Raw genomic sequence first — 25379 nt, 5'->3', positions numbered from 1 at the left:
GTATAAGTATTTTATTATGTTTTTAGCATGTGATAGTTTGAAACTCAGGATCATTGTGGATTTCGTTGGTTTTGCTTGTTAAGGTATGTTTTGTTTTATTTGTTTTGTTTGTGTGTTTGGGTACGAAAATGATTTAATTTATTTAGAACGTGGGTGGTTGATGTTCGGGACCACCGTGCGGTTTGATTGGTTGGTTTCGTCTCGTTAAGGTATGTTTTCATTTTATTTAGTTTTGTTTATTTGAGTGTGATTGGTAATCATTAAATGATCTATTTTGTTATAGGTTGTCGGATGATAGTGACTAGTCGCTGTTCTCTTTTGGGTTTTTTTTTTGTAAAACTGACTGCTCCCTGGTGTGAATGTGTGTTAATTCCCTAGCCAGCTGGTGTTTTGTTCCTTTTTTAATTATTAGGTCTGTGTAATTTGGTTTCATGGTTGGCTAGGGGATTTTGTTTATTTCTTTTTTTCCCTTTTTTTCTTTTTCTTTTAAAAACATTGATCTTCTGGGTTTTTTCTGTACCCTTTGGTTATACCCCTTGGGTAGCTTCCCACCACTTCTTTGGGGAATCCGAGACAGGGATTAGTAGAGCCCCAACAGGTTTTGTGTGTTTAATGGTGTGATATATTGATTTTGAGGGTGCATTATTAATGAGATTGCGGTGCTCATACAGTTTGCAATGAAGCCACTCTTCCCTGTAGGAAGCTCCATTATCTTTTGTCTGATTGATTATACCATTTGAAGGAGGCTGCCCTTGTGGGCTGTTTCCGGTCAGGGTGAATGACCCAAATTATTTTAATGCTTTTTGTTAAATAAAGTTTAATGTTTTTTCTATTATCCTATGCTTACTGTAGTGAATTTTCTTTGTATGCACCTAAGTTCCCTGGGTGTGCCGGGTGCTACATTTATATATATATATATTAGGGGTGGCACGGTACATGAAATAACACCCGAACCGTTTGGTTTCGGCTCAGTTTCGCCTCAGACAGTTTCACGCGAACATACATATAGACAGTAAAAGTTGAGTAAAGAGGTGCTGCAGAAATGGCAAGTGGAGGATATAATGAAGGCTGCCCGGAGTTGGCGGATGCGCCCGCGTCGTTCAAATCCGGTGTGTGGGAACATTTTGGATTTCATGATACTTACGATGACAACGGAAATAAAACAGTAGATAGAACTGCGACTGTGTGCAAGCATTGTGCAAAATGCATTCAATATGCTAATGGCAACACTTTTAACATGACAGTTCATTCAGAAGACATCATGCCAATGTGTCGATAAGCACAAACAGGAGAGAGCCGTTTAGGAAACAACTACTGTCCGCAGCATTTAAGCAACCTCTCAGAGATAAGTCGGACAGGGCAATAGCCATAACTAAAGCATTGGGGATGTTTATAGCAAAAGATATGCAACCGTGCAGCATGATTGAGTGTGAAGGATTTCGTCAGCTGATGAATGTACTCGAGCCGCGTTTTAATATTCCCTCTCGCCGACACTTCTGCACCACTGTCTTTCCAAAACTGTATGACGAGACACGAGCAGAAATTGAAAAAGAATTGTCTGACACAGCCCACGTAGCTCTCACTACAGATGGATGGACCTCCAGGGCCACTGAAAGTTTCCTCACGGTGACCGGTCACTATATTACTTCAGAGTGGGAAATGAGGAGCTGCGTTTTGCAAACACGCCCCATTTATGAAAGTCATACCAGTGAGCATCTCTCTGAAATGTTGACAGACGCGGTGGCGGAATGGAAACTGGAGAGGGTAAATAGCATAATTCCTGTTACTACAGATAAAGCTAAAAATATAGTGAATGCTATCGATTTAGCAGCGGGACTTGGGACACAGATCGGGTGCTTCGCGCACACAGTTAACCTTGCAGCCAAGAGTGCAATCTCACTAAACCAAGTATCCTGACTCTTGGGGAAGGTTAGGAAGGTGGTTAGCTTCTTTCACCGAAGCACAACAGCTGCCCATGCCCTGAAAACCAAGCAGGATATGCTGGAATTGCCTGTTCACAAACTAATTCACGACGTAACAACTCATTGGAACTCCACATACGACATGTTAGAATGTTATGTGGAGCAACAGGCTGCCATCTACTCTGTCGTAATGGACAAGGATATGAAGAAGAAAGTCAAGGACATTGCATTGTTAACTGAAAGTGAGACAAAACTGGCAGAGGGTCTCATTAATATTCTCAAACCTCTGAAGAATGTGATCACCCTTATGAGCACAGAAACATCCCCCTCAGTTTCAACGATTATCCCACTGCAGAAGATGATACTGAAATCCATGACATCAAGTGCAGAGGACAGTACCACCATCAAAGAAGCTAAGGCAGCCATCACTAAAGACCTTAAAGGCAGATACAATGACCAGGATTATCTTCAGGATTATCTGCACAGAGCCACAGCACTTGATCCAAGATTCAAGTCCCTGCCTTACCTTACCTTGCCTGTGATCAGAAAATCTACAATGATCTAACCACGGACATTGTGGACATAGAAAAGTATTGTTTGATTTTTTGTATTTAACTTAAATTTGATTTATTTAATATATTATAATTTTTTAGTTTTTTTTATCCTAATGATAATTGCTGTTTTATTTTTTTATTTTAGTTTTTGGACTAAGCCAAGCATATTTAATCTATTTGTGCCTTTGTAAAATTTTTCTATTCCCCACTGCCCAGTAGAGAATAACTTTTTGCTGCCATGAGAGCTATTTGTTGTTATTAACATTTCCAAAATGTCTATTTTATCATATACTCATCAGGGTCAAAGCAGTGAAGCCCAAGCAGCCAGTTCATCTTCAGGAGCGGAGCCAGGGCCATCAGAGACCTCTCCTCCCCAGAAAAAATCTGCTATGGCAATAGTATTTGCAGATTTTTTTAAAACAGAGGAAAGAAGAACAAAGCCTTTGTCAGACATCATTCATGAAGAAGTCACCTCATACAAGGCCACAGGCTGCATTTCTGTGGATGAAGACCCACTCGCATGGTGGAAGAGCAGTGAGCATAAGTATCCTCACATTGCTAAGTTAGCCTAACGTAACCTCACTGTCCAAGGTTCATCTGAGCCAAGTGAACGTGCTTTCTCAACGGCTGGGGACACAGTCACGTAGGTCTCGCCTCTTGGCAGAAAATGTGGACAAACTGATATTCTTGCAGAAGAATATGAAAATTAAGTGAACAGAGGAGTGTTTTTTATGCAACATTTTATAGCAATTTTGATAGCCAGCATTTTTGTTTTTAATATTTAAATACATACAGTGGCACTTTAATCTCTAGTTTCCAAATACTGCACTTTAATTTCAAGTGAAAGAAATGTATCCTCACTCTCAGGGAATAGAAGCATTGTTTATACTGTTTTTGTGTTAAGATGGTTAAACTTATGCTTGACTTTATGATTATGGCCTTTGCTATTGTTATAGCCTCATTATATTTAAAATATTTTGACTTTAAAAGACAGAGCTTGTAAGAGTTCCTCTATTTTTCTTTAATTTTTAATTTTTTTGTAAGAGCTACACTGAAGTTGGCAGTTTGATAAATGCAAGTTAATTTCAGTCTTTGTGTGCTAAAAAGGCACAATTTCCTTTTAGAGATAACAATACACATTCTCCTTTTTTTTTTGCCAAATAAACGAAAAGCATGTCATCATCAATGTCTTCTCTCTTGCTGTATCAAAATCTCACCTAGCTTTTACTCAGAGATGGTCCCAATAATGTGCTTAGTCAAGTCAAATTCAGTTAGTGCATGATTACATTACAAAAATGTTAATACTGTATCCTAAATTGTGGATAATTAAGCTAATAAGCTATATATCATATGCTGAAGGAAATTTCTGGAGTATTGAAGATTAAAAGAAAATATAACAACAAGAACCGTACAGAATATATATATATATATATATATATATATATATATATATATATATATATATATATATATATATATATATTACAGGTGTTGTAAAGACAATTACAGACAATTTGAAGATTTATCTTATAGGTAAATATGTTGTTTTTTACAAACTTTCATTGTGTTTTATTTTGTTCACTATCTTCAGAATCAGAATCAGGTTTATTGGCCAAGTGTTGAAGGAACAAGGAATTTGGTTCCAGCTGTTTGTGACTCTCAAAAGTACAGACATAAATAACACTATACTATACAAGATAATACAGACTATACAAGACAATGCAGACGTGATACAATAGACATTATGAGTATTAAATATGAATACAGAATATATGACTGATCAGTTATGTACATAAAGTGTGGGAAGTGCAAATAACAATATTGTGCAATATTATGCTTTTTGTACAATATACAGCAGCAGTAGTGCGTGTAATATACACGGCTGATGTGATGACTGACAGTTCTGATAATGCAGTACTTACGTTATGAAGCAGGGAATATAATTATGGTGAGTTGTTAATCAGGGTGATTGTCTGGGGAAAGAAACTGTTCCTGTGTCTGGCAGTTTTAGTAAGCAAAGTTATGTAGCGTCTGCCAGAAGGGAGGAGCTGAAAGAGGTTGTGTCCATGGTGGGAAGGGTCAGTGGTGATTTTTCCTGCCCGGTTTCTGGTTCTTGTGTCGTACAAGTCCTGGGGAGTGGGCAGGGGGGCACCAATTATTTTTTCTACTGTTTTTACCATGCTGTTTGTGTCCTGTTTTGTCGCTGCACCAAACCAGATAGTGATGTATGTGCACAGAACAGATTCGATGACTGCAGTGTAGAACAGCATCAACAGCCCCTGTGGCAGACCATACTTCCTTAATTGGCATAGAAAGTACATCCTCACCAGCAGAGTGGGGCAGAATCGGTAGTGACACCAGGTGGAGAAATGTACGCATTAACTCCTCAGAGTATCAGAGATTTGTGTAAATCTCTGGGAAGGGATGTTACCGTCAGGGTGGACGATAACATGCCAGCCCCCACAGAACATCCAGGTTCAGCCTGGATAAGTAATATGGCCCAAAGATCAAAGTCAGAAGCTGTAACTTTTACCACAGCCTTAGAACATATCCATTCTCAGGCAGGATTAGTGTATCTACTAATCAAACCACACAACATAGAAGTATCAGTCTTGATGAAGGCAGAAGAGTGTAGAAAGGGGGAGGAAGATGGAGACACCAGAGAGGGTAGCTGAAAATAAGAGCCCATATCACATAGAGAACTGTGTGTTCTGCAAAAGGCACACAACTACAGTGATTGGGAATAGTGAGAAAGCAGTGAGATTTAAGGCTCACTGGGAAGATGATGATAAAGTAGTTGGTGATTGTGCCATTTCAAAGTTAACATCCTGTGGGGGATGTAGGGTAATGTACCCTAAGGTGATACTGATAGAAATGGAGGAAATAATTCCTTGTTTCTGTCTGAAGTGTATTAAGTGCAAAGATTATTATGGCTTGAAGAGCCATGGATGTGGATGTTCATGGGATGGAAGAAGTTTAGAGTCATGTACAATGTGTGTGAAATTGCATGACTGTGGATGGCTAAAGCAGAGAAGCTTTAGACCAATGTTTTCAGTGAGGAAAACTGAGGGATGTCTAGGGCTGATCACCCAAACGGACATCAAAGGGTCCCTGGCTATGACAGCAGGTGACTTATTAAGTAGAGAGTGGCAGGGAACTCAGGGGTTAAGCAAAAATGGCTATAATCCCCTGATTCCATATAGAGACCAGGAAAGAATGGAGCAGAGGCTTCACAAACTTTCATTACTGGCAACAGGAGGGTCCAGAAGAAGAACTATGGAAGAAAAACAGGAGATGTTAGCATCCATGATTAACTATAATCACTGGATGAGACAGGCGGTTGGCACCACAATTCTTCCAGAAGGCTTTAAGAGACGAAGGGAGAAGGGAGAAATGACAGGAATTGTTTGGTGTGCAACTGGGCCTGCTGTTTGGGAGAAACTATTAACTGACCTGATGGTGCAGTTGATAAGAGAAGGAGAGTCGCAGAATAGTGAGGGGGAAAAAATACCCTGGAAGATATCGGAAACCATAAATTATGGTCCTCAGCCAAGAGTAAAACCAGAAAAAACCAGGCTCAACTCAATGGGGATGGAAACAGTGTTTTTGTTGAGGAGTATTTGTTTTAATATTATTCCCAGCAGCCGACAAGATGAGAGACATCAACCTTCCCAGGAGGAGAAGGAGAACTCAGGGAGAGTTCAGGTAATGGTAAAAAGGTCAATTGGTCCAACGGTTTTAGGATTGTATAGGACAATTGAAGGAGTGACTGCAGATATAGCAGTAGTAAAGGAGAAAATGTCCCTAATTCAAGGAGCAGCAGAAGGAAACGCTCCGAATGAAACCCCTAAGAATGAGGGAAGAGTGAAGAGATGGTTAAACAAAATAGGAAAACAGTTGAGTAAAGAAAACTCTTAATCTGTGTTATAGAATGAAGAAAAAGGAGCACCAGTGCTGTGCATCTAGCATAGGCCTGATATCCTTTATAACCCTGTTTTTATTATCAATAACCGTATTAATTATAGGAATAAAGGAAGAGGTGACTGTGATTCCTCAACTATTTCAACCATGTAATAGAACAATTGAAGAGATTGATCCCAAATGTCCTGATCAAATGGGAGACATTTCGGCTCAACAAATAATGAAAGCTCTAGCAGCACATGTAATAAATCCTTTGCCGGAAGAAATAATGAATTGCAGTAATAAAAATATTAAGGACAGTATATATGTTATAGTTAACCTGTTTAAGACAATAGATGGATCTAGTAATCTGACAATAAAACTACAGGAAATACAAATAGTGGAAAAAGACAATGTAACTAAATGGAAATTGCATTGGAACATATATGCAAGAGAATTAATAAATGTAACTAACAGTTTAACTGTTATAAAAATGTATGGAGCAACTATAGGAACAATTACTCGTAGAATAAAGAATCAATGTAGTTGGTCACCCAAATCTATTGAAAGAGTGATTACATTGCTAAGAGGCCCAACTGACCTCCAGATCAAATTAGGAAAGGAAGAATCTACAAAGGCACGCATACAGCAAGATAAAGGAAGTAATAAAGCAGGGAACCTTAATCATACCAACCCAGTGGGGATGGAAGGGGCAAATTTTTTAATATTAACGTTGCACCCAAACCATTCAAGTCTTGAAATCCCCAACGAAGATGCAAACTGGGTGACGTGTGCCAACATCACAATACAAGTTCCAGTGTGTGATAGACTTGGAAACTGTAGTCAGAAATATTGGCAGTCAGATAAAGAGAAGCAAAGGGGACCAAGGAAGGACCATTGTAAAAACAATAAGAATAACACAATGTTTGGTTGTTATGTTAATGCAACAGAATTTCAGTATTTAACTCTCTTTAAAGAGAAACTAACAAACCATTCTCTCAAAATAATGAACATATGGAGGGAGAGACATAATTGTTTAGGTCCAAATGCTACAGGATTGCACAAAGTGCGAGGATTCAAAACAGGATTTATGGAATTATCAGACCTAATGACTCTGATTATAGGATTTTATCAGAATCAGTGGAAGCAGAAACCCCTTTCTGGACCTCATTGGTTGACCCAGAATGTTGTATGGACCCGTGGTCCAACTGAACATGGACTGCAAATGGAGATAGCAAAAGAGTTTGGAATTGTGGACTATCTCATTAACAATGTAACAGACCAGGGTATGAGAATGTATCTGTCTTTACATATCTTCGTATGGCCAAGGATAAATACTACCACCTTATGGACAACAGGTAAAACTAAACAGCGAAAAGTCAATGATAGAAACATTGTTTATCCAATTGGTGCTTATTTTACAGGAACAAACTGGTCTAGTTATATGTCATTCAAAATAGATAATTCTGAAATAGAAAAGGTCAAACTAAAATGGAATGGAATTCCTTTAAATAGAACAAAGCATTCTTTGAACATGCCCTGGGTTAATAGGTAAAAACAGGATATCACTGTGGACTGAAAATGATAATGAGAAAATTCAAATAAGAACCCAATGTCTAAATCATACAGAGCAAAATGTAGTAGAATATGAAAATCTTATAGATATTCTAACGGTTAAGAATATAACAAATAAAGGAGTTCCAAAAGAATATGACATGAGTCAAAGTTTACTTACAGTAGTTGCCTACCAAAACTGTTTACTGAATGGACCTGGCAACCATATAGAGAATCTTCTTTTAATAAAGAGGGAGTGAGTTGCTCTGGATATGGGTATAATCACACTTCAGGAGTGTTAATTATGATGCTTATGAATCAAATGCTAAAATACTGTGCTAGTGGTTTGGTTGATAAGACTGTCTTTGTTCACACTAGCAGAGATTTGTACAATCTCTACACTACTTATATGGAACCTGTAACGGCAAGCCTGAATTGGGCTTGGGTTGCTATAATGCATAAACAAGTAGCTAAAATGAAAAGGGAATATGTTTGGACAGCTGATATGGATATGCCCACCTTTGTAAGGACGTTTACCAGAGGGTGGAGAACTTTTGAAAAAATAGCAAAAGATACTGGAAAAATTTGATATGGCTGGGGAGAAAAACTTTGGAATCTAGAAGAGACAATTTGGGGAATAATCATAAAATGGTGGTGGATTATTGTTGCTATAATAGGAACTATAAAAACTTTGATAATAACAGTGAAATGCATGCAATGTTGTGTACAATGTGCAAGGTGTTTGCGGCTTTTCAGCTCGAGGAGGTCGTAAATTCACCGGGGTTAAGGTGAAGAGAGCAGCTTATTCGTAAAGTATAAAAACCCACCACTGACACACACTCAGACACTCTTCATTGAAGAACCACTTGTGTGAGACTAAATCTAGCAAAGCTTTAAGCAGCAGATTTTTGTGAAACCAGGATCTAAATTTTTGATCTCTAAATTTCAACTGATCTGAAATGGCATCTAACTTCAGTGACAATACTACTGCTTCCAGAAGCAATTGCATGGGAGATGGCCTAAAGTCATGGACAGAGGTACGTTTTAGTATCTGTCTTTGGATTTTGGCCTGTATTTATTTAATATGCGATCGATATCCTGGTTTCAAAATTATTATAGGATTATTGGGAACATTATACTGTCAACAACTTAGAGAAATATCCGTAACGTTAACTTTAATCATGTGGTTGTTTCATAGTAAAGGATTCAATCAGATATGGAAAATAAGGGGAAGAATCTTGTTATCACTGTTGGCGTTTGGCTATACAGTCTTAGCAATTTTAGTACACCTGTTTAAAGGACCAAAGTGGATTACTATATATGTAACTGCATTTATGAGTTTTTGGTTTTTGTTATGGGTAACCATTTATGTATGGAAACAAGATAGATCTAAATATCTGAAAGTTCTTGTTCCAAATGTTATTTTTACTATAGTTGCATATGCTTGTACTGAATATACAAATGATGTTAAACCTATAATGTTGGGTATTTTGATGTTATTCACTTCGTTGAGTTATAAGTTGAAACTTACTAGACATACTATTCCTTCATCAGGGGATGATTGATGAATTCCTTGATGAAATAAATGAGGTTGACCCGGTAGACCTGGAACGGAATAAGGATCTCCCAAAGTGTTCTGCTGATTTGGAATGTCTGAATGAAAATGTAAACCTAGTTGTAATTCAAGATGAACCATGTATTATAGCTGATTCACCTAAATGTACAATGATTGATAATGAAGAATCTTGTCAAGGTGATGATGAATGTCGGATAATTTGTGTTGAGAAAGGAAAAGAGATGCCTCTTCCGTCAGAGGAAGAGATGATAAATAACAGAGGTAAGGAACAAATCCAAAGGGCTCTGGAACATGAGAGAAATAGAATAAGGGCATACACAGATTCACCGAGAGCACTATTTAGGTGTAGACAATGTAGAAAAATTCATTCTTTTATTGTCGTCACTAAATTGGATGATAGATTTTGTGCACGGTGTTGGCGCAAAGACTTTAGAGAAAATAAACTTTACATTGATGAAGTAGCAGCATGGGAATGTAATGATATTAGAATACATGACAAATTTCTTAAGTTTATTTCAAGTCATTATCAACCCAATTTCTCAGTAAAACGTGTTGATCCCTTTCACCCATGGGACTTAGGTAATTTGAGAAGAACTATATATCGCACACAGCCTGTTTATGACCAATCCCCTCCTGGTGTTTACTTGAATGCCATCTCTTTCAACAGAGGCAAAGTGGTGTGGACTCTCAAGGGGGTCCAGTGATGCTTGAACTCATGGGGAGGGAGCGGCTGGATGGACCTTGGGATCTCATCCAAGTCGTGGTGAAGGAGAGGGGGCATTACAGGGGACATGAGGTACGGCGGCTGTGGGTCATGAAGAGTCCTGCGTGGGATTGTGACTATAGATTACCATTGCTTAGTACACCAATGTATAAATCTCAAATTGACAAATCTATGTGGAATGATGAGGGTGAAAATTGCTCTGTTAAAAAGAGACCGTTATTCAATTCTTTGCTGGGTGGGTGAAGGCTGGATGATGACTTCTGGTAAACTTAATCTGCTGGGACAACTTGATTCTATAATTCCCTTGAGATATAAAAGGCAAGGGACCAACCTTCATTGGAAAATTAAAGACGAGGATGAGTATCAGGCTATGTGTGCTCCTAAAACTCCAAGAGGGGGTGTTGTGAGCCAGAGGCATGCACGAGATGTTATCAGACACTGGCATGTACGGGATGGAGTTACAGGACTCTACATACCTGATACCGGTTATCTTAATACTGGTTCTCAGCAAATAAATAATAATAAATATAAAGGTACACCACAACCAATTATTAACTTATCCGTCATTAGACAGAAGGATATAGATAGTGCAAAGAAAAGAAGAAACGGAAAGAAAAGAGAAACGTAAGGTGAATAAACAAAGAAAGATTGATGTAAAAATACAAAAGGTTGAAGAATTGATTGAAGAGTTGAAAGATTTGAATATGAGTGTTTAAAAGAAGACACCGAGGGATCAGACGCTGTACCTAGACAGCTGAAAGAAGATTCCAAAAGAAAAGAAGACTGTAATGCATTATGTGTTATGATGTTTTATTTTCAGAATGTTCAAGAAAAATTCTGAAATGCTTTTCTTTTTCTTATAATCATTCATTTACACCTGTCCAGTTTCATCTGAAATGCGTCCCAGACCACCTCCTGAAGGGGGTTTTTACACCTGGTCACTTCATGCGTTTTCTGTGATCCGATAGCTATCCGATCGTAAAAAGACCAGGTGTAAATGCCCTCCGAAACGGTTTCGAGACAGATATAAATCCGATCACTCAAACCACTTCAGGAGGTGGTCTGGGACGCATTTCTACGGAAGCGTATTGCATTCACTTGAGTAAAAAAAAATCTACTCTGTTTTTCTGAATTAACGACTTAATATTTCAGGAAAAAAAAATTTTTGCTCTGTTTTTCTGAATTAACGACTTACTTATCTCAAAATTATGAGATAATTTTTCAGGAAAAAAATTTTTTTTGCTCTGTTTTTCTGAATTAACGACTTACTTATCTCAAAATTATGAGATAATTTTTCAGGAAAAAAATTTTTTTTGCTCTGTTTTTCTGAATTAACGACTTACTTATCTCAAAATTATGAGATAATTTTTCAGGAAAAAAAATTTTTTTGCTCTGTTTTTCTGAATTAACGACTTAATGTGGATTGCATGGAAGTAAACATGTCCCGCCTTTCAACTTTAATCCGGTTTTATTTTACTTTGGGTTTGAGACATTGGGAGATTCTGCTGTCTTTAAGTAATATAAATGGTATTGTTATTAGTGCGTCAACTTTGCGCAGACACCTCAAGACTTTGCGCCTGTTCAGACGAAAAGAACATTCTGATCTGCTTGACGTTGCTGTGTTTCTCCAGGATCAGTTGAACCGATATGGTATGCTTCACGGATATAAGATGATGCATCTAAAATGCATTCAGGCTGGCTATGTGGTGACACAAGAGACAATCAGGCAATTGTTGAAAATACTGGATCCCCATGGAGTGCAACTGAGGCGCCGGAATCGTCTTCGGCGACGTTTGTATCATAATCCAGGTCCGAACTTTTTATGGCATGTTGATTCATATGACAAACTCAAACCATATGGGATCTGCATCAATGGTGCAATCGACGGGTTTTCACGAATGCTGATATGGCTACATGCATACTCTACAAGTAGTGATCCCAAGGTCATCGCTGGATACTTTATTGATGCGGTGTTATCAAGGAATGGGACAGCCACCCGAATTCGCTCAGACTTAGGGACAGAGAACTGTTACATGGAACAGATGCAGATGTTCATGAGACATGATCATACGGACGACTTTTCGAGAAATTGCTATTTGTATGGCTCAAGCAATCATAACCAACGGATAGAGCATTGGTGGGGATTTTTGAGGAAACAGCATGCACAGTTCTGGATCAACCTATTTCAAGATCTAAAAGATTCTGACGATTTCTCCGGTGACTTCCTAGACAAAAGTCTAATACAGTTCACATGTCTTGAAATAATAGAGGTAAGAAATGTGCTTTAGACATGTAAATTGTGATATGTTATTCAGCTATAGATTTTGTCAATATGCCAAAATGTTGTGACATGCAGCATAATTATGTCATTTCATAGGTCTAACAACTGTTCCATAACAGAAGCAAATGGACAATAACCATTAGTTATTTAATTAGATTATGAAATTAATTTGTAGATCACAATTTTTCCCTTCTTCCCATATAGTTGACTTTTTAAGAGATGGATCTCAGTATAAGTAGTTAGAATTAGCAGCAGCCTACGTCTACAACAATAAAATGCAACACAAACATTAAGGCAGCTGTAATATTAATCCTGTTATATGTATGTTGCACAAACTGCTATCTAATATTAACCCAAAAACATCATAATATAAAACACTGACAAGGAAAATTTACCGCACTATGAGTAGCCTACTTTTATTAATTTTATTCTGGTTTTTTTATGTACATTTTGGTGAAAGAAAATTGTTTCTCTGCATTAGTGGGACACAGTATGTGAGAGAGGGATGACTTATCTGACCCTGATCATATAACACAAATCTTAACATACAGAGATTTATTGTTTTCAAATATAGAATTTAACATGCATGAAACTGTTTGAGAGAACGGCTCTACTGTATCATACTGGACCATAAGCATTTATTTTGCCTGCAGGTGCTATTGCAAAGGTGTGGACTAACTTTCTTACTTTCCCACTCTTTTTCTTTATATTTAGAGAGAGCTGCAGGATGTTGTTCACCTCTGGAACACACACAGAATTCGCCCATCCAGAAATGCTGTGTCCCCATGTGGACGTCCAGTGATGATGTACACCCTACCCCAACTTTTTGGTGCTAGGGAGTACCTTAAAGAGGCATCCCAACAGAAGATACAGGCTTGTAGGGAGGAATGTCGTGAGAGAGGACCATATCCTTGTGATAATACAGTGTTTGACATTTGTTGCCTTGCCATGGCAGAAAACAGTCTTCATCCACCAACCTCTCCAGAGGAAGCCATTGATCTTTACATGTTCTTACGTGCTTACATACGTACCCAAATTTAATAATCACAAGTTGTTCTACTGGATCAAATGACTGAATGTGAGCACCCACTCATAGCCAAAAAAACAACAGAATTGCCGTTTGGACGGAAAAGGATATATACCATGACATTCACTGTAAATGTTTGACAGAAGTACTGTGTTTAAGCAATCGATAATAGACAACTCTTTCATAATGGACATCTCCCAACTGAGCTCCATATCATCTCTTTTTATTCATCATTATGTAAAAAGTACATCTCATCAACAGAACTGGGAAAAATCCTGTACCTGCAAATGAAAGGTATCACATGTTGCCATTGTCAAAAATGGCACATTTGTCCTTATGGTGGAACTATTTCGCATCACCAGATGTGGTCTGACACACTTTGGGCTCATTGTAAACAGGGCAACCTACATGATGTTTGGATGGCTTTTAAATCAAACATATTATTGTATCTTGTTATCATGTGTCTCTGGGCTGCACATAAAGCACTTTTTTACACAATTATTTGGCATAATATAAATACATGCTAAACCAGTAAAACATTTTTTCTCCCCAGTGTGATTTACTGTGTATGTAGGAAATAGACCTATTTGTTAATGTAGAGATGACTGTTTATATATGTTGTCTAAAGAGTACTGGTGAATGCAGGAACTGCAGTGCAGTTGTCAAAACTCAGTAATTCTATTGTGTGAGACAAAATTTGTGTGTTATCTGCAGTAAAGACCCGATTTGTTTGAAAACATCTGTACAAAACGAGAGAAACCTGTGCTTTTTATTTGTAAAAAGCAGAACACCTTCTAATGTACAGTGCTGTATGTTAGAACAGATTTCCAAACACTGGCAAAATTTAGATTTAACATGAGCTGACATTACCCCAGGGTCCAAGTTAAAATGCAACTTTACAAGAACATTTCTTTTAAATTGTCCCAAAAAGTATGCTCCTAAACTGCTAACAGAAATGATGGCTTACATAAAAGTACATAAAAATACTGGTACATGTATCTAAATCACTTAAAAATGAAAACCACATGCATTTATAACATACATTGTGTAAAAGGCTTATAATTGTTTTTTGGTTAAATGGACCTTAAAGTATACTAACAAAATGTTCAGCCACTCAATATGTTTCTACAGACAGTTTAAGTCTGGTAATAACAGCAACTGCATATGAAACGTTGCAAAACATGTTGCCATTGTCAAAATGGCAAAATTGGTCCTCATGGTGGAACTATTCAGCATGACCAAATGTGATTTGACACACTTTGGGCCCACTGCAAACAGGGCAACCTAAATGGCATTTAAATGGTCCAGTATCATTATCAATAAATCAAACTGATTATTGAATCTTATCATGTGTAAATGTTTCTATGGGCTGGATATATTCGGAGTCCATCAACAAAATGCTCATCAGCCAGTAAACATGTTTCCACAGTAAGTTTGGTAATGACATTTTGGATAAAACTTAAACTGAAAAACAAAATAAATAAATTACTCTGCGCTCATTATGCACCACCCGAGTTAATTACTTCCCCTATGTGCTCTGTCTTACATTCACACACTATCTAAAGGTACTGTAAACAGATGGCACTGATAAGGCTATAACTGGGCAAGAGGGAAGAGTGTGTACATGTGAGTGAGAGAGACACTTCTATGCAATGTCCATTGCATAGAAGTTGCTGGACAGTATAGCCTCCATTTCAGCTCGGAGGTCAGGATAGCTGTTGTAAGTTGATGGCAGCTCTAATGTTGGGCCACAAGTATGTGCAATAGGCCGCCTAGATAACCCTTCCAAAGGGGTGAATATGACTTGAATGTCTTTAACGCAGATGACATCAGACCCTGTCATGAATCTCAACATCTTCCGGAGGCCTATCTCATCCAATCCCCTGATGTACTGATGTAAAAATTGCAAACTTTGGTTCTCTGCTGGAGTAGCTGGAGAGGCCGTGATCAACTTTAAAACCTTCCGGGTTGATGGTTTAAGATTCTCATACATCTTCTGCATATCCAGCACACTGGGGAAGAACTCCCTGAGAGTTGGTCCTGCGACTGCTGCAATGTTATCCAGTGCATATTTTGGTTGCTGGATTATTTGCTTGTGGGCCACTTGGAGAAGCACAGCTTTCAAGTTCTCTTGTGTTGGTACTGTTCTTACTCCCATGCGATCCATAAGATCAAGAAGCTCATCTTTATCATCACCATCAAGGGCGTCTTGCAAAGCAGTGGACAAGAGATCACGCTCAGACTGACTAAGATACAACATTAGTGAGTCAAACAATAAATCAGGTGAGACAGTGTGTTCACCAAATATGATTGCTGCTGTAAAGGCTTGAGCCAGCCGAGAAGGAAAATATCCATGTTCCTTTAATCCCTTGACCATTATCCTACCAACGGATTTCCATTCTTCCTCTTGCCATTTTGGGGATAGTGATGGCACTCTCACATCTGCACCCTCTGCTGCACAGTCTAAAAACTCTGTCCAGAAGGCAGCATATACATCCCTGGACACGCCATCAGCATCTGCCCCCATTTCATGAATGAAGCTGTATTTCACAGAGTAGGACATAATCACTTCATCCTTGAATTGGGTAATCAGTTCCTCCAAGAGATTGACTCTGTGGAGTTTCACTGTCACATGCAAAGGTTCATAAGTAGGACTTAATGGGCCAGCAGGCACTGTGTCAGAATGGACAGGAGTTGAGCTGTAGGCGTTGATGTTTATCTGTGCCTCTTCTATAGGCTCATGTAAGATTGTGTCATCAAGATCTTCTAAAAATGGTCCACCTTGCAAAGGGCCAAAAATGACCTCCGATGTATCACACAAAGATGTAAGATCAACAATCTCTACAGCAGTAGAGACAACATCTTCTACAGTATGTGTCTGCTGTTCACTGTCATGTGTTTTTTGTGTCAGCTGCTCATTATCTTCTGTTGTGTTTTTCTGTTGCTCATTTAGCCTCGCTGCATCTGTCTGTTCATCAGTTCCTTCTGTCATCTCTGTGAACACTTCATCTTCATTTGTCAGGTGCTCTGTGAACAAGTAAAATCTTAAAATCCCCAATTTATGTGTCTCATAGAGCTCTCCCACACTAACACCCTCATCAAGGTATGCTTCCTGAAAGTCAACAATGTTGTGACTGAACTCTTCCCACTTTCCCTTTCTCGATTTCTCATTGGGGAAAAATAGCTTTTTAGCTTGTGATAGAATCTCTGTTTTTGTGGCTTTCTTGGAAATATCAAGAACTCTGGTTCCTCCACCATTGCGTTTTCTCACTTGTTTCTTGTCGTGTATCCATCCTAGTTCTATTTTCCTTGTCATCTTCACGGCCCTTTTGTTATTTCTCAGATGTATCTTTGTTGGCTGCATAGAATGCTCCTCCTCAAAATCTTGATCTGTGTCTTTATTGCTTGTCAATGTGCCCAACTTTCTTCTAAGTTTTTCAAATAAGGACTGTCTTTTTAGATCATCACCACCTTTTCTCTGTTTTTCCATACAGAAACGCCTTGTAGCAATCCTATCACCATATGCTGGAATGTAAGCAGTCATAGTGGCATCATCTATTTCTCCAACTACCGAGCTGTCAATCTGTAATAAAAACAAAATAATACAGTAAGATATATTGGTTATCTTAAATCTAAGAGATGGCTATATTTCCATATGAGTGAAAATTAATTTCTTAGCAGTAGCTACAAATCAGCAATTTATTTCTATTTTTCTTCACTTGCTTGTTTCTCTTTTCGCATGGGAATAAAAAGGAGCTAAGATATTAAGTAATTTAACACAAAAACTGCTGTCTAAAAAATGGTTGTAACCATAACAATGAAGTTTGAGTGACATAATGATGCTGAAAATAAAGTGTATTAACAGTGAAAATCCTTGACATCAAAGTTAGTCAGGGGACTGATTACTTTCATGTATTCCTCTTTAATTACATAACTATTTACCTCAATTACAAGAAAAGCACTTCTCCCTTATATTACTGCTATTATGTACTCCATAATATTGCTATTCCATATTGATTCCATACTTCAGCTCCCAACCAAGGCCTGTGCTGGCATCTAAACATTACTCCATCCTTTTAAAACAATATCAAATCACAACAAAATGGAAAGCAGTTATTGTAAGGGCACAATATTTATTTTGTGTATTTATTTATAATTTCAAACATATAAGTCAGCACTTTGCCTGAATGTATAATGGTGATGCTACTGCACAACTACTGTTACTTGTTTATGTAGGGTAGAGACCAAAATATAGTGTGAATTGACTCCTAAATATACCTATAAACCTTATTTTACAGGGCTAGAATAGGGAAGACATGAATGCATTGTTGGGAGAGACAGGTGTGCTTGGCTTAAAAAAGAAATCGGAAGCACTGGCACTAAATGTGATAGGGTTACAATTTATGATTACTTGTATAATCTGCAGAGATTCAGTAAAATGTAAAACAATTAAAATTAATATATTGCAGGAATGAATGTGCTGTCACCTACATGATCTTGCTGCATTTTCTGAATATTTTTCTCAGGAATCCCTCGGCTCTGAAGAAACATCCACAGTCCATCATCTTGTGGGAGGGGGGTATTTGAAGACGTAGCCATAGCTGGCCCTGAACAAATGTCGGAAAAAGGCAGCATTTATGTAAATATGCGTTGCACCACAAATATAAACAGATTTAGGACTGTACCCTCAAAAGTGTAATTGCTTTAAATATCTCAAATATGTATTTCGGCCAAGAGTGTGATAACGTTGCTAAAAATGGATGTTTCATGTATCAACTGTATAGGTAGGCAACTATAGGCCTTTCTTATCACTTGGAAGTCAAACTGTCTTAAGCATTTGAATGTGCTCACCTTTAACAGTAACATTACTCAAATCATAGAGATGGCTAGACTCAAGAAGGTCAATAGTGTATAGACACAGGCTATACAGTATGTACTCATTTATCTGTGATTCACTGCACAACTGGAATCTAGTTTCTGAAAAATATATAACTTGCTTTGGAAAGCTTCAAAAAGCTAGCTTTGTTTCTAAATTATTAAATGCATCAAGTACACAGTTTAGAAAAATATCAACAAATAAAACAATTACAGGACACATATGCATAGTGACAAACCAAAAGAGAGGGCACAACTAAAGAAACCGAAGCAATGTCAGAATATATTCAACATTATTATTGGTGTAGCACGCTGAACACTATACTAAACGTCCGTGCAAAACTTAATCGAAATAGTATCCCTGCTGGCTTTGAAACTGGCAAAGTTCTGAATGTTTGTTTACTGTTATATAATGTCGCGATGTCCAACATGCAGCATGCACTGTGGATTTCTGACGTGACTTTTTCACTCCCCCTGACAGCAGCCTCGCTGTGTTCGAGGACCTCTTGATTTACAAATTAAGCACTAAAGTTACAGCAAATAGCGTGGTTTACTTATCTTAGCCAACAAACTGAAAGAAAGGTGGTTAACGTTATATTCCTCCTAAAAATAACACGTTATTATCCCCTCGACCTTAAAAGTTAAGGTTCCTTTTGCTGACTAATGATAAATATTAGCTTAACGTTACATAAGTTAGCCTATCAACTGCAGTTGATGGTGTAACTTAAGTTAACGTAGTTAGTAAAAATATGCCCGTAACATTATCGTTAACATACGTTTATAAACAGCTATTCTAACCTCGTTTTACATGTCGTGACGCGAACAGTTAGCAGACATCATTTGGCATTAACATGTAGCCCAACTATAATAACTTCGCTATCTTACCTGCACTGAACCCATGTAGGCCTGGCACTGTTGTTGTTGTTGTTGGAGGGTCAGGCTGATTAGCATCAGCAACTGTGGCCTGACGTTACTTCGTGCAGGTGAGAGCTTCTCGTAGGATTTTGAGGGATCTCGTTAATTCAGAAAAACAGAGCAAAAAAATTTTTTTTCCTGAAAAATTATCTCATAATTTTGAGATAAGTAAGTCGTTAATTCAGAAAAACAGAGCAAAAAAAATTTTTTTCCTGAAAAATTATCTCATAATTTTGAGATAAGTAAGTCGTTAATTCAGAAAAACAGAGCAAAAAAAATTTTTTTCCTGAAAAATTATCTCATAATTTTGAGATAAGTAAGTCGTTAATTCAGAAAAACAGAGCAAAAATTTTTTTTTCCTGAAATATTAAGTCGTTAATTCAGAAAAACAGAGTAGATTTTTTTTTACTCAAGTGAATGCAATACGCTTCCGTACATTTCAACATGAAACTGGACATGTGTAAATGCATGTGGTTGTTCAAGCCACATACGTCAGCGCTATACTCCTCCCAAACGAAAGTACGTCACTCGCAGGTGACTCGCGAGTCGTGCATCGCGCCAGAAACAAATACGTTTTCCCATCAGTGCTGGCTCTGATCTTTCACCCAGGTGTCTCGTTGGGTCTTAAAATGCACTGCTGCCGCCAGCAAAAATGCAGCAAACCGCATACACCAAAGCGTGTTACATGTCAATTACCCCGGAAATGAGGTAAAATATATTTGCGTATTGGGCGGGAGTAGAAAGATCGGATTGATATCCGATTCACCAAGACGCATTTATGTGGCCTAATGTAAATGGAACAGTTTTAACAAATCAGATAGCTATCGGATCAGAGAGAACACATGAAGTGACCAGGTGTAAAAAAAAACCCGAAGTGGTTTGAACCATCGGATTTATATCCGTCTCGAAAACGTTTCGGAGGGCATTTAGACCTTTTCTTTTTACCATCGGATAGCTGTCCGATCACAGACATGTGCCACACACATCGCATGAAGTGACCAGGTGTAAAAACCCTCTTAGTTACTAGCCTAAACTGGACGGAGACACGGAGCGCCCTGTAACTCACTGACCTGCCTGCGTTCACAATTCACACAGTGCAGATGGGAGGGAGAACGGCTGACTACACAGTTTATGGGAATAAATTGTGTTTTTCCCTCACAACTGTCACAAAAAACTCACTACACTGTCTGTCTGGTCTCTCTGCGCGTGAGATTTGGGTCAATTGCCTGAGTCTCACGCTGAATGCGTGAGAGTTGGCAGCCTTGGAAATAAAAACTCCCTCCTGCTCAGCGGAAGTTGCGCCCCGTGAGTCTGACGTCATGTCTTAACTCGGCAGTCCGCATGCGCGGTAACTTGGCTGAGAGGCGGCTGTCTGTGGTGCTGAAACGGTAATGGCTAGCTGTTATTTTTGTTCATGCACAAAACATTTGTTTAGGTAAAAAAAATTCAGCTCTGTGTTTCCTTGAAATTACTATTATGCATTTTCCGTTCCACGCTTTCACATAGTTACCGAGCAGCTGTTTATTGTTAATGTTAATCACGACATGCACTTTTTATTTATCTGGGAATGGTGGTGAATTCAGCAAACGTCGTTCCTATGGATGCTTATAGCCTACAATTTAGCATAATGTAAAATGCATGTCTAAATCATCACACAGTCACTTCCAGTGATATCCCTAACAAGAGGAAAAAAGTGATTCACTGTGAGTTTTTTTTTTCTCTGACTTTGTCAATTTTTTTTATGTTTATAGACATTAGTGTGTTATAGCTTACATCAACAATCCCGACTGAGACACAAAAACCTCAACCAAGCTGGTAGTGAAAAAAAAGGTTACACATACATATGCAGTGCTCCATAATCCTTCCATTATTTGATAGCAAGATTAGCCTCATACCTTCAGTGGATAACTAAAGAAGTGAACTAGACATTTAACAAATTACACTGCATATATGATCAATGCAGTGTAAAATCTACTTTTTCTCTATTTCCTCCATCTCCTCACAGACTACATGCTGATGGATGAAGAGTTTGTGTCAGGTGTGGCCCGCCCTGTGAGTAACAGCATCTCAGAACAGCGTTCAATGCTGCTGGTGTCTGAAGGTCATGGTGATCAGATCCTCAAAGTTCTACGCACATTTCGTGACAAAGGAATGCTTTTTGATTTCCACATTCAAGTTCAGGGTGAGATCCTGCCATGTCATCGCTGTGTCCTTGCTGCTTGCAGCGACTTCTTCAAGTAAGAATATTCTACAGATCCTATGAATAGAATTGGCTTATAATCAGCCTATATTGATTAGAAAAAAATGTTGGTTTGTAGTTGATGCTATATAGTTTATTGTTGTAGATCATGCAATTGTAAAATTAGAAAGTATAAGGTATAAATAATGATCCTTTATAATTATTAGTAAATTTTTTTTTGTAAGTATGCACTCAATTGCTTTATACAACATCCATGTGACAAAACATGATTATTACTCAACAGCCCTTGGCTTATTGTAAAATATACAATGACCATTTTACCGTTTTTCATCACAGGGCCATGTTTGAGGTAAACATGATAGAATGCGATGGTGGCTTGGTCACACTGAGTAATCTCTCCCCAGAGGCTGTACGCAGCTTTCTGGACTTTGCATACTTGGGCCAGATGGAGATCATGGAAGAAAACGTCGACATGCTTTTCCATTTGTCATCTTTTTTACAGGTGACACATGACAAAGAACTGTCACAAGAAAACATTACAACTTTTAGAACCATGGTTTAATGTCACAATACACTCTCACTCAACCAGTTTATAGTCAGGTCAGTGGCACATAACATCTCAAATAGGCAGATCTTGATTAATATAATATTCTACTAAAAAGATTGCAACCTGTATTTTGTTCTGTATGACTTTTGTTCTGATGAGGGGCTACAGTCATGATTCCCTTCAGTTTCACAAATTATAACAATCCATTGGACATATTTTCATTTTTACATTTTCAAAAAATATTCTTTTTTTTCTTAGAGCATTTATGACCACTGAAATCATATATCATTTCCTGAGGAATGAATTAACCATAATCACACAAAGAAAAACATTTCTTTCTAAGGAAATTCAGAAATATAAATTATTTTTTTAAATGTTTGTAACAATGTCAAAGATTTATTATTATATTCCTACTAATAATTCAAAATTATTGGCATTTTCTAAGATTATTTAATGAGATTTGCATGGAAAAACATATACTGTGTTCATTTTTCTGATTCCCACTATGGGAGATATACTATTTTCTGATTTTCCACTATGTGAGAAGCCTAACAGTCAGATTAGTCAGAATTTAATTTAGTTTTTTGCATAGTTTTTGCATAGATTTAAATTTGTTAAAAAATCTATACACTAAAGATATCTATTAGCCAAAATGCTGTTACTATTTGTAAAGAATAATAAAAATCTTTCCTGAGTATTACATTTAATATAGTGCAGTTTTATTATGTAATTATTAATATTTAATCATTAATATTTGTTTGCAGGTGAGTGCGCTCTCGCAGGCCTGTAGTGAATTTTTAATCCAGACGCTTGACCTCTTTAACTGCCTTCACTTGTTGGCCATCGCTGAGGGATACGGCTCATCCCGCCTACTGCACTATGCTAGTGAGTTTGTGATGGCTAACTTCCATGCACTTTCCTCCAGTCCAGACTTCCTAGAGATGCCTGCAGGAATCTTGCGGCACTGCCTAGCCTCAGATTCACTCAGTGTGCCAGACGAAGAAAGTGCACTGCGATCCTTGATCCTGTGGACTCAGCATGACCAGCAAAATCGACGCAGTTTATTTCCTGAGCTTCTCACTCACATCAGACTGCACCACCTTCCCCCTGCTAAACTAGAGGAAATGGGCCAGTCTGAAGCACTGATACTGGACAATGATGACTGTTCCAGGGCAGTGATGAAAGCATTGGCAGAAGTGACAGACTTTAGTGGACTTTTTACAGATGCCCGTCCATCCACAATATCCAGCTACATCTACGTGCACAAAACAGAGGAAAATGGTGAGAAACGCCACACATTCTGCTACAATGTGTCAGCCAGACAGTGGCACCAGCTGCCGAACTCTGGGCTTGCAGACCTCCCTGGCTCATCCATTACCAGTATTGGAGAGAAGCTGTTTGTCATTGGAGGATGCCATGGGAAATGTTGCAGGATGGTGAGACTTCATATTGCTGAGCCAGAGCATGAGGCTGTGAGGGAAGCATGGTGCTACTCTCCTGTCACTGGAAAATTTGTAGAAATCCAGCCCATGCAATGCCCACGAACCATGCATGTCTCTGTCTCAGCCCTGCACCATATTTATGTCATTGGTGGTAAAAGTCTGGGAATGCATGGCCTCCTTGATGTGGAGTGCTATGACCCCCTAGGGAACACATGGAAGTCTGTGAGTCCATTACCACACCGGATCTACTTCCCAGAGACTGCAGTGTGTGGCACCATTATCTACACTCTGGGCTCAGAGCTGGAGACCTCTGATGCTTTCAACCCAACACTGGACTGTTTTTTCCGCTATGATGCTGAAGCTAATGAATGGTGCCAGCTGCTACCAGAGTTGGGCCAGCTCTTTCATGCCACCCTTGTTAAAGCTGTGTCTATTAAGACAACACTCTACCTGTGTGATCTGTCCACATATAAGGTGTACAGTTTTTGTCCAGACACCTGTGTCTGGAAGATCGAGGCCTCTTTTGAGTGTGCAGGTTTTAATGCAGGTGCCATTGGTGTGCAGGAAAAAATTTACATCCTGGGAGGGGATTATTCTCCTGACGAGATCACAGATGAAGTGCAGGTTTATGACATCAGGCAGAGTGAGTGGCAGGAGGTCGTGCCAATGCCACGTGCATTAACTGAGTTTCACTGCCAAGTGATCAGTTTTAACCACTACCGGGATCCATGGAGAGTTGAACCTGCTGAGATACAATAAAGACACAAGCACACAATAAATGATACTTTTGCTAACATATATACACTCACATTCTTACAGGAACCAAATGACAATATACATTCATGTTTATTTATCATGTTTATGCTCATATGTGCAGTCCTCCACATAATAAGATAATAATAATAATAATAATGTAACAACGCTGTAGTCTTTAGTAGAAGTGATACCCAGCTAGTAAAATCCTTACACATGCTTGCTTTATGACTCCACTTTATGACATGTTTTTTGTGTGTCGAGTTGAAAATAATTCTTTAAGTATATGATATTTAAGCTCATGTTTCTGCCATGACTCAAATAAAACATTATCCAAAATGTATTTGCAATCCTCAGTGGTGAATAATTTTCTCCAGAGCTGCAGCAAATGGCTGTCAGATATGTTTAAGAATTCAGTTTCTAACTAATAGCAAAAATGGCATATATATAATGGCATCAGTCAGTTTGTGCACACCTTCTCCTTCAGTGTTTTTTCTTTTATTATTTTTTTCATTGTACATTTCATTTTTACATTGTACATTAATACTGGAGACATCCAAAACACCAAACTATGAAAGAACACAGACTTATATAGTAAACAAAAAAAGGGTTAAACAACCCAGAAACATGCTTTAGATTGTCCAGAGTAGCTACATTTAACTTTGATGACAGTTTGACACACTCATGGCCTTCTCTCATCACATCACCTAGACGTAGTCACCTGTAATGGTTTTCACATCATAGGTATGCATTGTCAAGTGTAATTTGTGTAATTTCGTACCTTCTTAATGTGCTTTAAATGATTGGTTGTCTTGTGCAAAGGAAGGGTGGGTACAGAGCCAAAAGCCCTATTAGTACTTCTCAACTAGTGTACAAATCCATATTATGGCAAGAAACAGTAAGTAGGTAAGTAAAGAGAAAAGACAGTTCATCATTACTTTAAGAAATGGAGATCTTAAGAAATGAGTGCAGAACCAAAACCATCTGGTTCTCATGAGGACTGTCCCAGAAACAGGAAGACCAAGAGCTGCCTCTGCTGTGGAGTATAAGTTTATAATAATTACTATTGAAAACATTAATGTTAAATATATACACTTTAAAATTCATTA

General features: G+C 38.1%; 3 protein-coding genes across 7 annotated transcripts; 2 read left to right on the top strand and 1 right to left on the bottom strand.

Annotated features, from left to right (window-relative positions):
* LOC132858344 (uncharacterized) lies at nucleotides 1-14884 on the top strand. 2 transcript variants are annotated; one of them, XM_060888646.1, is made up of 4 exons: nucleotides 1-83; nucleotides 147-209; nucleotides 11862-12500; nucleotides 13226-14884. In XM_060888646.1, exons 3-4 carry the CDS (start codon nucleotides 11883-11885, stop codon nucleotides 13550-13552), a joined length of 945 nt encoding a protein of 314 aa, XP_060744629.1. In that variant the 5' UTR covers nucleotides 1-83; nucleotides 147-209; nucleotides 11862-11882; the 3' UTR covers nucleotides 13553-14884. The 2 variants fall into 2 exon arrangements, with proteins under 2 accessions (XP_060744629.1, XP_060744628.1); XM_060888645.1 differs by lacking the exons at nucleotides 1-83; nucleotides 147-209 and having other exon boundaries at nucleotides 11652-12500.
* Nucleotides 14282-19429, bottom strand: LOC132858343 (uncharacterized). 2 transcript variants are annotated; one of them, XM_060888643.1, is made up of 3 exons: nucleotides 19299-19429; nucleotides 18030-18145; nucleotides 14282-17121 (listed from the first exon to the last, which is right to left on the bottom strand). In XM_060888643.1, the coding sequence occupies exons 2-3, from the start codon at nucleotides 18135-18137 to the stop codon at nucleotides 15184-15186; spliced, it is 2046 nt and encodes a 681-aa protein (XP_060744626.1). In that variant the 5' UTR covers nucleotides 18138-18145; nucleotides 19299-19429; the 3' UTR covers nucleotides 14282-15183. The 2 variants fall into 2 exon arrangements, with proteins under 2 accessions (XP_060744626.1, XP_060744627.1); XM_060888644.1 differs by lacking the exons at nucleotides 18030-18145; nucleotides 19299-19429 and adding an exon at nucleotides 17481-17621.
* A 1264-nt stretch (nucleotides 19430-20693) lies between these two features.
* On the top strand, nucleotides 20694-24498 carry kbtbd3 (kelch repeat and BTB (POZ) domain containing 3). Of its 3 annotated transcripts, none has more exons than XM_060888338.1 (4): nucleotides 20694-20716; nucleotides 21334-21565; nucleotides 21933-22030; nucleotides 22840-24498. In XM_060888338.1, exons 2-4 carry the CDS (start codon nucleotides 21433-21435, stop codon nucleotides 24274-24276), a joined length of 1668 nt encoding a protein of 555 aa, XP_060744321.1. In that variant the 5' UTR covers nucleotides 20694-20716; nucleotides 21334-21432; the 3' UTR covers nucleotides 24277-24498. The 3 variants fall into 3 exon arrangements, with proteins under 3 accessions (XP_060744321.1, XP_060744320.1, XP_060744319.1); XM_060888337.1 differs by having other exon boundaries at nucleotides 21865-22030; XM_060888336.1 differs by lacking the exon at nucleotides 20694-20716 and adding an exon at nucleotides 20909-21031 and having other exon boundaries at nucleotides 21865-22030.
* The last annotated feature ends 881 nt before the right edge of the window (nucleotides 24499-25379 follow it).

The sequence above is a fragment of the Tachysurus vachellii genome, chromosome 15, assembly GCF_030014155.1.
Source record: "Tachysurus vachellii isolate PV-2020 chromosome 15, HZAU_Pvac_v1, whole genome shotgun sequence".
Classification (NCBI taxonomy): Eukaryota; Metazoa; Chordata; class Actinopteri; order Siluriformes; family Bagridae; genus Tachysurus; species Tachysurus vachellii.
The sequence above is the reverse complement of the archived record's forward strand: the minus strand, read 5'-3'. Positions and strand labels throughout refer to the sequence as shown.